Source organism: Trichoderma harzianum (genome assembly GCF_003025095.1).
Source record: "Trichoderma harzianum CBS 226.95 unplaced genomic scaffold M431scaffold_1, whole genome shotgun sequence".
NCBI lineage: Eukaryota > Fungi > Ascomycota > Sordariomycetes > Hypocreales > Hypocreaceae > Trichoderma > Trichoderma harzianum.
In genome coordinates, this window is record NW_020209249.1 from 3,188,495 (window position 1) to 3,202,011 (window position 13,517).

A 13,517-nucleotide genomic window follows, 5' to 3' on the forward strand; every position below is an offset into this window, starting at 1 on the left:
GATGGTGAGGGCCACAAGTTCCAAGTAACCTAATCGGGACAAGGCATTGGTAATCAGCCTCTGATATTCCTACGCCTTCATACCAATTATTTTCGTAGACGCACATTCTTAGATGCATGTGTAAGCTTGCCTGATGAGGCATTTGCCACTTACCTAGCACGGATCATTGGTGATGTGTAAGATTGTTTACTAGCCAAGTAAAGTTACGTTGAGAGACTCCTTCATCATGGATTGCAGACTTGTATGCCGTAATTCCGAAACAGCTGAAAATATGTTGTTTTGGTGCGATGATAATTAATCACATGTTGTTGAGACCCATAATAGCACCGTAGTCAGACAACAATCGGCCATAGGACGGAGTTTGGGATAGAGAAGGCATCTTCATCCGCGTTAGGGAAGCTTGTCACAACGAATAGCGGCTGCTTGGAGCAGTTCATTCAGTATAAGTGCCTGCATAGAGCAATTGCAAATTACAGTATACCCTGAATCTATATATCACATAAATTGACTGTTTCAGGAAGCAGAATGCTATGAAAGCAGAAGCTGAAAATGTGGGCGAATAGGAAACTAGACAGTGCCATTTACACGAGCGTGCACTCGCAATTAAGTCAGCAGAAGTACTTTATCGTGATGCCCCGCCAAAATTTGCATCGCGGGGCACAGATTTCTTAGCAAGTCCAGTCTCCAGCATCCCCAGACAAGAGCCCACGTGCTGCATGAAATTCTTGTGCGCAAACGCCTGAATTGCGCGCAAGGAATTCCGCCGTCAAAGATGGATGCGGGATCTCGTCTCCAGCTGGAGGCGATGGTCGCTGGTGAGTTTCTCGTCGATTCTGAGCGGCTGGATGTTGAATCGCGTGCTGACAAAAAATGCAATAGACCTGGTCGAAGTCTGGCACATTCATCGCACGACGATAATCCTGGCTTCTCTGTTTCTCCTTGCTGGTCTGCGCATATTCCTCCATACGACGGAGAAGAGAGAGCCTCTCGCTGCACTTCCAAAGATCTACAACCAGGAACAGCCCAAGGCAAGCGAAAAGCCGATTGTGAAAGCGCAACCCGCCGTCGACACCGAGAAAAAGTCTACTGGCCCTCGACGTATCAAAGGAGGCTTGACAAGGAAATCTTCGCAAGAGGGAAAGCCGGCGACGAACGAATCCACGGACAGACCTGCAAAGGTGCTGGTCTTCTTCTCTTCTGTTACTACAAAGACTGAAAAGATTGCCCGCGATTATATCAATGCGCTCGAGACATTCGTGGACCAGAAAGCAAAGGAAACAGACGGCAAATTCTTGAAGCCAGAGTTGCTCGACTTGACCGAAATTGACTTTGAGGATTACTTTGTCAGCCCTCCCAAGTCCGCTGAAGGCGTCGCATATTTCTACCTGTTCCTCATTCCGAGCTACAACATCGACACCATCAACGATACCTTCCTGCAGCATCTGCAGGAAACCCATCATGATTTCAGAATCGATACCGCTCCTCTGTCTTCCCTGATTGGATATTCTGTATTCGGCTTCGGTGACAAGGAGGGATGGCCCAATGAGGACGAGGGATTCTGCTTCCAAGCCAAAGACCTAGACAAATGGATGTCCAAGTTGACTGGTCGAAAACGAGCCTATCCCGTAGGAATGGGCGACATGAAGAGTGATCACGCGGAACGGTTTGCGGAATGGACTTCAGGAGTCCAAGACGTCATTGCTCAGGCCGCCCAAACCGGGTTCCTTGGCGAAGGAGTGCCCGGCAGTGGTGATGCGGTGGAAAGTGATGACGAGGAGGCCGAAGCCGATGATGGCGAAGTCGTTTTCGACGACGAGGAGCCTAGCGAGGGTAGAAAATCCGACGACTCCCGACCATTGGACGATGTTGAAGATCTTGGCAAGATGATTCGCACAAAAGACGGAAACGAAGGCACTCGGAAAGCACCCCTAGCCGTTGATTTTACCACATATACTTCCGCCAACAAGAAGAAGGCTCAAGCACCAATCATCAAGGAAATGGTGGCCAAGGATTCACCGACTTATACCGCTCTCACCAAACAAGGATACTCCATCGTAGGCTCCCACTCTGGTGTTAAGATCTGTCGCTGGACCAAGTCTGCTCTGCGTGGACGAGGCAGCTGCTACAAGTACTCTCTTTACGGCATCAACTCTCACCAGTGCATGGAAACCACCCCTTCGCTCTCATGCTCTAATAAGTGTGTCTTCTGCTGGCGTCACGGAACGAACCCCGTCGGCACAACCTGGCGATGGGTGGTTGATCCCCCCGATATGATTTTCGACGGTGTCAAGGAGAACCACTACAAGAAGATCAAGATGATGCGCGGTGTACCCGGCGTCCGAGCAGAGCGATACGCCGAGGCTCTGAGAATCCGACACTGCGCTCTGTCTCTGGTTGGAGAGCCCATTTTCTACCCTTACATCAACGAATTCCTCGCCATGTTGCACAATGAGCGCATCTCATCTTTCCTAGTCTGCAACGCGCAACACCCCGATCAGCTCGCTGCTCTCAAGGCCGTCACGCAGCTATACGTGTCCATTGACGCCTCCAACAAAGACTCATTGAAAAAGATTGACAGGCCTCTCCACCGCGATTTCTGGGAGAGGTTCCTCCGATGCCTAGACATCCTCCGCGAAAAGCGTTTCCGCCACCGCACAGTCTACCGCCTCACCCTCGTCAAGGGCTTCAATGTAGAAGACGAAGTCGAAGGCTACGCCCAGCTCATTGAGCGCGGCCTGCCTTGTTTCGTCGAGGTCAAGGGTGTGACGTACTGCGGCACGTCAACATCCTCCAACGCCGGCCTCAGCATGTCCAACGTGCCGTTCTACTGGGAAGTCTGCGAGTTTGTTAAGGCGTTGGACAAGCGGCTTGCGGAGAAGGGCCTCGGGTATGGCATTGCAGCCGAGCATGCGCACAGCTGCTGCGTCCTGCTGGCGAGCAACCGTTTCAACGTCGATGGCAAGTGGCACACACACATCGACTATCAAAAGTTCTTTGAGCTTCTTGAGGAGAGGGGTGCTGATGGCGATTGGACGCCTGAGGATTACATGGGCCCGCCGACTCCTGAGTGGGCGCTGTGGGGGAACGGAGGATTCGATCCTCGAGACGAGAGAGTGGACAGGAAGGGTCGCAAGATGGAGGCCATTGTTGCGCGTGAGGCGCCTGAGTAAGATTGCTTAATGGTACAGGACGTATGAATAAGATGAAGAGCATAATATCATAGTATTGTCAACCAAACGACTGATGGACCGAATGACATGCCTTGACAACATCACGTAGACCAAAAGATTCAAGCCATTAGAATTTCATGTTGGATTATGGAAACGCTACCCGCACTGCCCTTCCCAAAGACCTCCCATGGCTGTATCATACCACCACATACAACTGTTTACACAAATGCCCACCAGATATTTTGCATCCCGGGGCGAGAAGAAAGAGCCCGTAAAGAAAGAGGTACAGGATTTTTATGGTACACCAAAGCGATTTTTGCGTTTCCCCCCTCATGTTTTGTTTTTCTAGGTACAGATGGAGATGTATAATGAAAGAGGAGGGATCCGGAGCTTCGAGTCAAAAAGGACTTATTTTTGTCAGTTTTTATCTTGTTTTTGTTTTCTCTCCCTTGTCATCAGTTCTTGGCCAAGTTCAAAGGCTTTTTGTTTTCGTTGCAGAAGGAAAGTCGATGCATTGTCTTTTTTGTTTCCCTTCTCATCATCATTTTTTGATAGAAGCTGAATGGAGTGGAGAGGAACACTCTGCTGTTTGATTGATTCTCGGAGAGTGTTAATTTAATCGAGGCCAACGCTGGGGATGTCACCCAGGTTGATGCCTGCGGATGAGGGACGAGTGCGAATGCTAATGTCGCCGTCGTATGCAATCATGTCGGCCAGGATGTCTAGTATAGGCTGTGGGGTGCAAATCGTCAGCTACAAATCCAGTCGATGCAACGCAATATGACAATGACATAATCTACCTTGGGAACGGTGCTGTCGTAGATCTTGATGAGGTCGCCGGGAGCAGGGTAGACCTTGAGACCCTTGTAGAAAGCGAGCGCAGAATCGATCATCTTAGAAGCTACATCGGAGAAAGAAATAGAGTCAGCCTTTTTGCTTTTGTCGGTGCGTAAGATAGCGACATGGAGGGGTTCGTCCATACGATCCTGGCTCAGCATCTCGCCCGTCATAACCTGTTCGTTGAAGAAAGCTTCTCGCTCCTCCACGCCCACAGGGAAACCCTCCTCCTTAGCTTCGTCCACCTTTGCCTTGATGAGGCCGCGTAGTCGCTGTGTGGAGGCTTCTGCTTCTTCCTTCTCGGCCCGGACCTGCTTGCGCTCGTTTCTTCTCAGGTTCCGGCGGAATTCGGAGTCTTTTCTTCGCTTGTAGTCAAAGTACACGGCATAGGCTGTTGCGACGAGGAAAAAAAAGAAAACCAAAAGGTTAGCGAACCCAAATGTCTACCGGGAACATGCCGCGCATGTCATTGGAGCAGCGACGAACCAACGAGGCCTGTCGCAACGGTTGCGACTGATGCCGTCACCACGGTGCTTGTGTTAACCATTTTTCGGCGAAATGGAGGGGAGCTCTGGGGGGAGTTTCTAAGCTGCAGCTGCAGGTGAGAAAATAAAAGACGACGGGCTTCCGGGGGGTTCGGCCTTTGCGGGTGCTGCTCAGAAGAAGCCCTGGCGTAATGTAGCAGTGAATTGAGCCGTGGCTGGGAAGATGCCGTCGCCGGTTTCAAGCTTTTTTGGCTCTGAAAAAGATATCACAAGGAATATGGAGTCCAGCGGCGATACCTGCTAGTAGCTCGGAACATCGATTGAGCGCTGGAGGCGGCCGGCACATTGTCGGGTAAACGGCACCGCCTTGGAGCTTGCTCTTACTCCGCTACCTAGTAGTGCTTGGTACTTGATACCCCATACATTCGTTGTATCGAGTTGCATCTGCCACGCAACGGCCATCCTATCACATCACCGTGCAGCGAGCGGTAGGAAGCTCTGTGCAGCAACTTGTACGGGCAAACGCGACTGTGGAATTAAGCGATACGAGCGGATGCATTTGAATTCGTCATAAACCAGTTGTTCTTCTTTATCCCTTGCTGAACCAATCAATCAATCTCCCTCCGTCATTCATTCAATAAGCAGGCAACATGTCTGAGGAACGCAGCAAGATAACCCTGTCCCTTCGAAGCGGAAAGCGACGAAAGGCTCGTCCCGTCATCAGTGCGCCGCGACAGATTTCTGCGCCAATCCCTCAAGATGGCTCGACGGGAGGAACAGCTGCTACTGCTCCTGGGATGCTTTCCATACCTGAGGCGCCTCGCCCCCGACCTGTAGGAGCAGGTGGAAAGGTGAGATTTCGATACTATTAAATGGGAGGATTCTTGCTAATCTTAAATTGGCAGACATCCGATTTAGTCAAGCGACGCTTTTCTTCTCGATTTAACAACTTGCCTCCCGAATTCGACGCGGCCGCCCCGCCAGTTCCAAGTCTACCTCCTCTCGAGCGGTACAACACCGACTATCAGCCCCCTCCTCCGTCCCGAGCCGGGCCAGGAGCTGCTCCCGTTGTCGACCTCAAGGCACTGCGGGATCCGAATCTTATCCCCGACCAGTATGTAGCTTCGGTGCTGAGCGAGGCGAGTGAGGACCAGATCCAGGAATATGCAGAGTCGCTACAAGGCATAAAGACGCGCGCCGGTGCAGACTTGCAGCAGAATCTATTGCAGAATCGGACGCAATTCATTAAAATCAGCAAAGAGGCGGAGAAACTCAAGGGGGAGATGAGAGCTCTCCGCAATCTGATGTCCGAACTCAAGGCAAACACGACGGCTCTTAGGCAAGCCTCGGGAAGAAACGAGGTGGACTCATCTATCGGAGGAGCTGTCACCATGAGTAAACGTGACAAGCGCAGCTCCGTCGCAGATCGAAGCGTTCTCTGGACCTCGCAGATGCAATCTCTTTACAAGACTGTGGAAGGGTCGCAAAAGTTTCTACCAAACGCGATTGGGCGCCATGTGGTTCTCAATGCTGGGCCTTGGATCGAATTGGACAATGCAACGTATAAGAGCAGAAGGGCCATGCAAATATTTCTGCTAAACGACCATCTCCTTATCGCCTCTCGAAAGAAACGCAAGGTCGACGCTCCCAACGCAGATACCCGTGGACCCATGGTAAAGCTCGTCGCGGACCGTTGTTGGCCCCTGCTCGACATCGAGGTCATCGAAATGCCTGGGACAGGCGATTCCATTGGCGGCCGTACCAAGTTGGCCGATGCCATCATGGTTCGGGGTGGTGGCCAAGAGACGTTCATCTACCGCACGGAAAAGCCAGAAGCCAGTGAGAAGAAAGCATTGATGATGAATGTGCGCAAGGCAGTGGAAGAGCTACGCAAAGGTTTGCAGTCTGAAATGGAGGCCAATAACAAGGCAAGAGAGACGATCAACTACTTTGCATCAAGAGACCCTGGCCTGCTCCAAAAGACAGAGCTGCTAGAGACCTTATCTGATATCAAAGACATGCTTATCGAGGTGGATGGCAAGCAGCAGAATCTCCGATGGGTGGAAGGCCAAATGGACGAGCTGGATATTGACATTGCTCTTCAGGGGTTCGAGCCCGCAGTAGCTCGCGTGGAAAAGCTCAAGGGATTAGCACGGGGTCTCAAGGGCAATACAGTAGCCCAAGACTTTATCAACTTTGAGGTTGAAGAGAGATGCGCCAAGCTTGCGACGATTATTATTCACGGAATGGAGACGACGCATCACCAGGCAAACAAGACGAAGCGAAACCTTAGCTGGTTGGCGAGACTGGGCTATGAAGACAGGGCCAGAGAGGCGTATCTTGCAGCTCGAGCTGACACGATTCATAAGAGAGCCAGGTTCGTTTTCCCTCTCTTCTCAACATGTATTGCGTCACACATTACACAAGCTAACATTTTGTGAATAGACAATGTCTCTTTCAAGGTGACTTGCACCTGTACATCTGGCAGCTATCCTTTGTATATTTCACCCTCATCCACAACACGGTCCAATGCTTTCAGAGCTGTTTCCCGCCACCCATGATGAGCACGTGCGTCAAGTGGGCAAAGGAGCAGGTTGAAGCATTTAACGTGATTCTTGCCAGGCAGCTGGCGAGCACGGAGCGCGGCGGACAAGTCTGGACGCAGTGCATGGACCAGGCAAAGGAGCACGCGAAGAAGCTGTCTGATGTAGGCCTTGATTTCACAAGCTTGGTGGGCAAAGGCGTGGATGGGCCATCAAGCGGTATGGGAGCCGAGACTTCGGACCTTGTTGGGTTGGGACTGGCTTAAAGGATGAATGAGTTGACGGGTATCTGATCTTGGGTCAAGTTGAAATGCTAATGGCATGTGATCCTAGAAGAGGAAGGCTATGACGCAGCAAGAGAAGGCAGCATGATTATATGTCTATACAGAAAGGCTCCAGGCATGAGCATGGAGTCTACAGAGCCGGGCATCGGAGCTGAGCTCCCCCTATCATGCAGGTAGATGATGTTATGAGTCAGCAGCGTCGGGGTTGCTGCGTAAAGCAAATAGTTACTAGTTTCTACTACTTTAATATTCAAAATATACATAATTCGGTCAACGGGATTGAAAGAGATTCACGGTTGCTCTATCGCGGCAATTGGCAACATTGTCACGTCTATTGGAGCATCTTCATGTAGATAATATGCCCCGGTTCTGGGATAAGCTTGGCGGGGCAGCTCCGGAGCTGAGGTCGCCAGCTTGGCGCCAAAGGGGGGAGCTTTTAATTTCGTTTCCCCTGGGCCTGTATGTACAGCAGCTGTGCTGCTATGTATCCATGGCGCAGGTGAGGAAGTATCATCATGTTGGTGCGAAAAGAATAGATGTGATGGATGTATCTTAGATAACTATTTTTACACACGATATAGCAGTGCTATGCATGAGAGCTTGAAGCTACTAGGTACATACTGTAAATGGAAGACATGCTGCTGATAGCTAAGCTGAGAACCAACCCCTCATGCTTGGTACATACCTCAAGCACGCAAAATTACGGCCTAGCGATTTCGAGACAAGACGCGAACGCTTAAGCCGTCCAGTGCACAACCTGCAGATTTAACAAAGAAAAGATGAGACCAATAAAGAAGTCATTGGTGCCTCTTTCATGCAAACTGAAGTCAAACTGATAGCATTTAAGTTCCATGTAACTCGTAGCCGCTACTGTAAAGCCTTAATACCCCATTTTATTGTCTTTGCTTGTTTTGAACCCCCCTCCCCCTCCCCTTGTCATCTTTCGCAATCTCTCGTGCTCCCTCCAGCTCTCTCACACATAATCTCTCTTCCATTCCCATATCCCTCCCGTCCCTGTCTTTGTTCTCTCACTGCACTGCACTGGCTCATAGCGACCGTTGTGCCGTATCCATCGCTATAAAACCGCCTCCTTTGGCGCATCTGCCCCACCACCGGCCGCTATTCGCTACTGGACTGTACAGCTGCCAACCGCTAAATTGCCACCCGCCGCCTGCTGCCAAGGCTGTTGCTGCCAGAACCTCTTGGGACAGAAACCCGAAGCGTGACCGCAACGTCATTCACAGCATCAACCTTCTCCCCTCCTAAACCTCAAACCAGCTCGACCCCCCCTCTATCTCCGACCCCCAACCAGCAACGCATCGCCAATCGACTCGCCTCGGCCGCAGCTGCGCTTTTCGACCATGGACACAAATATGGAAGACGTCGGGAGGGTACCGGCCGACGTGTCGCCAGTGCAGACGGAGCCTGCGACCAGATCCACGCTGGAACAGTGGATTGAGAATCTGATGAACTGCAAACAGCTGTCCGAGGCCGACGTCCAGAGGCTGTGCGACATGGTGAGCATCCGATGCTGAAGCGATGGCGATGCGAGAATCCCAGATTTTTCGACCTCTTGGGTCCTGGACTGGTGGCCCTTTTTTGGCGCCTGCTCGTGATGCTGTTTTGTTGGGCGCCAGCGATGCTGACTTTTTGGATGTTCGTGTAGGGTCGAGAGGTTGTTCAGGAGGAATCAAACGTCCAGCCAGTGGTAGGTTTGGCCCTTGAGCGATGTAGTGATCGGGTGTCTTGTCCGGTCACTGGCGTGGGAGAATGCTGACTCTGAGTGTCTTTTGCAGAAATGCCCCGTCACGGTCTGTGGCGATATCCACGGCCAGTTCCACGACCTGATGGAGCTGTTCAAGATTGGCGGCCCCAGTCCCGACACCAACTATCTCTTCATGGGTGCGAACAGACGCGACCTGATCCCCTCCCTTGAGCTCCGTTTGCTGACGACGATTTGTAAACTGCCGCAGGTGACTACGTCGACAGAGGATACTACTCAGTCGAGACCGTATCGCTCCTCGTCGCCCTCAAGATCCGCTACCCCCAACGCATCACCATCCTGCGAGGCAACCACGAGTCGCGCCAGATCACACAAGTCTACGGCTTCTACGACGAATGCCTCCGCAAATACGGCAACGCCAATGTGTGGAAGATTTTCACCGACTTCTTCGACTACCTCCCCCTGACCGCCCTGATTGAGAACCAGATTTTCTGCCTCCACGGCGGCCTGTCCCCCAGCATCGACACATTAGATAACATCAGGGCCCTCGACCGTGTCCAGGAAGTCCCCCACGAAGGTCCCATGTGCGATCTCCTATGGTCTGACCCCGACGACCGCTGCGGCTGGGGCATCTCTCCCCGCGGTGCGGGGTACACGTTTGGCCAGGACATTTCAGAGGCTTTCAATCACAACAACGGCTTGACATTGGTGGCACGAGCGCATCAGCTTGTCATGGAAGGGTACAACTGGTCCCAGGACCGGAACGTGGTGACAATCTTTTCAGGTGAGCCTTTTTCTTTTGTTTTTACATTTCCCTCGCTTGCCAATGGCGAGCCCTTGCTGTACCAACAGCTCTACTGCCCGCGTGCCGCCTACCCTTTTTCAGCCGCCTGCATCACTTAATAATACTTGAACTTTTTTTTTAACGATGCCGCTTCCTTACAGCACCGAATTACTGTTACCGATGTGGTAACCAAGCTGCCATAATGGAGATTGACGAGCACCTGAAATATACCTTGTAAGCAACAAACCTGCATCCCATGTTGGAGCCACAAGTGCTAACCCCTACAGCCTGCAATTTGATCCGTGCCCGAGAGCCGGAGAGCCAATGGTCTCTAGACGTATGTGTTGCAATTCCCACCCAAGCGCTCAAATCAGACTGTTGACTTTTTTTCCCTTTTAGGAACCCCCGACTACTTCCTCTAATCTAGTACCGACGTTCTTCATTCAAACGAGTTATTGCTGTAAAGGGCTTTTTGCAAGAGGGTTTATAGTTGTTAGAGCCCAGGGAGCCGGGCATCTAAAGAAAAAATAATGTACGATTAATCCTACTGCCGGTGTACGGGCCCACGCCACCCAGCCGTGACAAGTCTCAATGTGAACAGGAGTTGCCAAAGTGCTGCCGCTCCAAGCTGGTTCAAGTTTACTAACAGGGATGGCGATGCGCTGACATTAATGATGTCAGCATGTGCGTACCTATGCACTGTCATGGTCAGAACTGAGAGCAATAGAATTGGAATATGAGAGAGACATTGGCTATCAGACTATTTGCGATGCCACAAACCCCCTCGTTTGTCACGAGTATTAGGTGACAAAACTGCTAATTGGCAAAATAGGTGATATCATTCTTGTTCTATACATTATCCGAGAACGCTTATTTCTATACTGAGAGAAGATTCTTTCAACCTTTGCCCTAAACCAAGGGGCCCTTTCGTGATATTCCATGATTCCAGTCGTATAATGCGACGCACTATCTATAACCCAACGCCATGTGATGTCCTTGTCTAAATATACCGAGCACACTGACATATATACAGACCCTCAGGTGCCTCCATGCTGTGATTATCTGCTTCTCGCTTCTCTTCTTCATTTTCTCCAAATCATTTGCCGGCCTCAAGCTTGTTTTCGAGCGGTGTGTCCCAGGTGGAATCATGCATCGTCTGCGCAGAAGCGCTCGCCGGAAGCTCCTCATCGAATACTCGTCCGTCTGAGCCTGGAACGCCGTTGACATAGTGGCCGGGAGAGCTGCTTCCATCAGGAATGTGGAAGCGCTTGTCAAATCGAGACAGGGCGTACGTGAAGATGACGATGAGCTCAATGACGTAGTTGAAGCAGTAGAAGCAGGCCTTTTGATGGAACCATCTCGGCTGGGTTACAGGAACGCGGTAATATCCTACTCCTGCACGGAAGCTCGCGCCGAGAGTGAGTAAGCAGGCGCTGAAGATCATGAGGAAGAGTTTATAGCGCATGCTTCCGGCACCAAACTTTTCGATACGCTGGCGGCGGGGGATGATGAAGCAGAGGGCGATGACTGGGATCGGGAAGAATGCCAGGAAGGCGAAGTAAGTTGAGGCAACGACTTGAGCGTCGTGGGTCTTGTTGATGGCAGACTGGTCGAGCGTGTAGACGCTGTAGACGATGGAAACGATGAGCATGATAAGACAGGCCACGACCGAAACATAAATAGAGCGAAAGACGATCTTGGCAGGCAAACTCCAACCAAGACGAGGATGATACGCCCTCAATACACGCAAAGCGAGAATAACGTTGACGACGAAGACGAGCAAAACACCTGCGTTGGCGAGAATCTGCGCAGCAAGACCGATGCGTCCGTTTTTCGGGTAGCACGCCCAGACGATGCGCATGACGTTTGCGGATATGCGTGCCATGGAGAAGCCGAAGAAGAGGCCCGACAGGACGAACTTGTGACCTCGACGACGGTTTCGTTGAAAAATTGTCATGTTGAGGGCGGCGGAGCAGATGAAGAAGAAGAGGATGACGGCGGAGATGGGGATGTCGACGCCGACGGTTGGGGTGAGGCCGAGGCCTGCGTATTTGGGGGGGTAGGGAGGGCTCTGGGGGAGAATTTCATGTTAGTTTGGTTTGATTTGAAGGTTATTGTGATGGATTTGGTGATGGTGTTGAAGGGGGAAAGGGGGGGGATAAACATACCATGTGTGGCGGCACTCCGCCGCTTTGGCCGCTGGATGCCATCTTTTCAGATGAGACTCTTTTTTCGATAAATTGAGCTTGATGAGATGGATATTTTCGTGATTGTTGAGGGTCTTGTTTGGTCCAGGTGATGGATAGGTTGGCGTGAGGAGATGCGTATAAGTCGTCGTCCCAAGTCACACCACCAAAAACACCAAGCTCGCGGGAATTGATAACAACACAGCGCACGATGGATCGATTATATTCGTTTGCGCAAAGGCCAAGAGATTGAAATACCAAGATGAGCGAGAGATGGAACAATTATACTCGATTCGCAGTAACCAAGGGGGTTTGTTGGATGGGAGTGACCAGAATGGAAAAAGAAAGGACTTGGCAACTACTGCCCACATCTAGTAATATAGTAAAAAGAAAAATATATTACACGAAACCAACGAGCGTCATTGTACATTAGTTATCTTTTTTCTGATTTCAAAAATCCTCCGCAGCTCAGCTGCGCTGTCCGCTTTCGCTTTCGCGCGAGGTGCCATGACCGACAGCCTGACCTGGCCCGGGCCCTTTTGCGCTACGCTACGCAAGACAAATGAAACGAACGGCCGGTATTGCTTAGGCAGGCCGGTGTTGCTTAGGCAGAGAGGCCCCGGGTCTAGGCCGCCGACCGGGAAAACAGAAACATGTGGTGATCGGTGCTCGCACTTTGTGCAAGATCCGGGGTTCAGAAGGTGGATGGGGATACCACACACGTAGGTCCGGGCGCGCGTTGGTTGGGTGGTGAGTGAGCGGCATGAATTTTAACGTTAAACGGGAAGGGGGGGAAGAAAAAACGGGGGTGCGTAAGGGGAATGGTAAGTTGAAATGGATAGGCTATTTGGGAGACTTGTTTTGGCGCGGCCGATGATACGCCAGATATACGAGTATTAGGTAGCTTGTGTGTGCTTACAGAGGGATAGACAAGACTGAGACAGAGAAGCCCGGGTATTCATCTTGTAGATGGGATAGAGACAGCAGGGCTGGTAGTAGCTGAATAGATTTAGAGGCTTGGCTTTTTGGCATCTTTTTGTTTATTATAAACATCAATCTTGCATCTATTGCTTTCAGCCTGCGGATACACAGAAAGCGTCAAAATACGCAGTTGGTTTCGCTCAAATCGCGTTCTACACGCAACGGCTCTCACCAAAACAAGATCGGAGGTCGGAGCATCGGAGCTTCGCTGTCGGCGCGAACAGCCCCAGGCGGGCCGACATCTGGCTTAGCTAATCGGCGGGATGGGTAAACAATAACTGCGGAGGAATGATAATGTGCGCGATGACGAAACCAAAAGGAAATTTCCCTCTGAAGGATTTTTTTTAGAATATTGAATCCGTGGTTTATCTCCGTATTGCTGTTGGTGAGTTTTGGCAATAGGGTATCTCCATGGAAAATAGACCTCGTGTTCGTTTGTTGATACAGATAGATGGTTGGAGGTGGGATATAGGTCCGCTGAGTAAGCTCGCGGTTGTATGTAAGTGAAGCCATTGCTGCGAGGG

At 51.1% G+C, this 13,517-nt stretch overlaps 6 protein-coding genes across 6 annotated transcripts; 4 read left to right on the forward strand and 2 right to left on the reverse strand.

Annotated features, from left to right (window-relative positions):
- Positions 1–772: 772 nt before the first annotated feature.
- Positions 773–3,170, forward strand: M431DRAFT_477391 (hypothetical protein; the record flags this gene model as incomplete). Its single annotated transcript, XM_024915560.1, has 2 exons — positions 773–815; positions 880–3,170. The coding sequence occupies 2 exons, from the start codon at positions 773–775 to the stop codon at positions 3,168–3,170; spliced, it is 2,334 nt and encodes a 777-aa protein (XP_024780667.1).
- Positions 3,171–3,279: 109 nt separating this feature from the next.
- Positions 3,280–3,826, forward strand: M431DRAFT_201370 (hypothetical protein). Its single transcript, XM_024913329.1, has 2 exons — positions 3,280–3,453; positions 3,520–3,826. The coding sequence occupies exons 1-2, from the start codon at positions 3,358–3,360 to the stop codon at positions 3,730–3,732; spliced, it is 309 nt and encodes a 102-aa protein (XP_024780668.1). The 5' UTR covers positions 3,280–3,357; the 3' UTR covers positions 3,733–3,826.
- M431DRAFT_948 (hypothetical protein) lies at positions 3,786–4,554 on the reverse strand (the record flags this gene model as incomplete). The annotated part of the gene is made up of 3 exons (XM_024924621.1): positions 3,786–3,902; positions 3,971–4,398; positions 4,494–4,554. The coding sequence occupies 3 exons, from the start codon at positions 4,552–4,554 to the stop codon at positions 3,786–3,788; spliced, it is 606 nt and encodes a 201-aa protein (XP_024780669.1).
- Positions 4,555–4,929: 375 nt separating this feature from the next.
- On the forward strand, positions 4,930–7,598 carry M431DRAFT_105001 (hypothetical protein). Its single transcript, XM_024911563.1, has 3 exons — positions 4,930–5,343; positions 5,398–6,869; positions 6,938–7,598. The coding sequence occupies exons 1-3, from the start codon at positions 5,143–5,145 to the stop codon at positions 7,299–7,301; spliced, it is 2,037 nt and encodes a 678-aa protein (XP_024780670.1). The 5' UTR covers positions 4,930–5,142; the 3' UTR covers positions 7,302–7,598.
- Positions 7,599–8,550: 952 nt separating this feature from the next.
- On the forward strand, positions 8,551–10,309 carry M431DRAFT_201421 (hypothetical protein). Its single transcript, XM_024913330.1, has 7 exons — positions 8,551–8,836; positions 8,986–9,027; positions 9,116–9,221; positions 9,293–9,826; positions 9,988–10,060; positions 10,114–10,163; positions 10,226–10,309. Exons 1-7 carry the CDS (start codon positions 8,681–8,683, stop codon positions 10,246–10,248), a joined length of 984 nt encoding a protein of 327 aa, XP_024780671.1. The 5' UTR covers positions 8,551–8,680; the 3' UTR covers positions 10,249–10,309.
- Positions 10,310–10,727: 418 nt separating this feature from the next.
- M431DRAFT_201488 (hypothetical protein) lies at positions 10,728–12,023 on the reverse strand. Its single transcript, XM_024913331.1, has 2 exons — positions 11,991–12,023; positions 10,728–11,897 (listed from the first exon to the last, which is right to left on the reverse strand). The coding sequence occupies exon 2, from the start codon at positions 11,781–11,783 to the stop codon at positions 10,923–10,925; it is 861 nt and encodes a 286-aa protein (XP_024780672.1). The 5' UTR covers positions 11,784–11,897; positions 11,991–12,023; the 3' UTR covers positions 10,728–10,922.
- Positions 12,024–13,517: the final 1,494 nt, after the last annotated feature.

Coding starts and splice junctions, on each gene's coding strand:
- M431DRAFT_105001 (XM_024911563.1), top strand. CDS start 5,143: ATGTCTGAGGAACGCAGCAAGATAACCCTGTCCCTTCGAAGCGGAAAG. Junction 5,344..5,397: donor CTGTAGGAGCAGGTGGAAAG/GTGAGATTTCGA, acceptor TTAAATTGGCAG/ACATCCGATTTAGTCAAGCG. Junction 6,870..6,937: donor ACGATTCATAAGAGAGCCAG/GTTCGTTTTCCC, acceptor TTTTGTGAATAG/ACAATGTCTCTTTCAAGGTG.
- M431DRAFT_201370 (XM_024913329.1), top strand. CDS start 3,358: ATGGCTGTATCATACCACCACATACAACTGTTTACACAAATGCCCACC. Junction 3,454..3,519: donor AAGAGCCCGTAAAGAAAGAG/GTACAGGATTTT, acceptor TTGTTTTTCTAG/GTACAGATGGAGATGTATAA.
- M431DRAFT_201488 (XM_024913331.1), bottom strand. CDS start 11,783: ATGACAATTTTTCAACGAAACCGTCGTCGAGGTCACAAGTTCGTCCTG.
- M431DRAFT_201421 (XM_024913330.1), top strand. CDS start 8,681: ATGGACACAAATATGGAAGACGTCGGGAGGGTACCGGCCGACGTGTCG. Junction 8,837..8,985: donor TCCAGAGGCTGTGCGACATG/GTGAGCATCCGA, acceptor ATGTTCGTGTAG/GGTCGAGAGGTTGTTCAGGA. Junction 10,164..10,225: donor AGAGCCAATGGTCTCTAGAC/GTATGTGTTGCA, acceptor TTTCCCTTTTAG/GAACCCCCGACTACTTCCTC.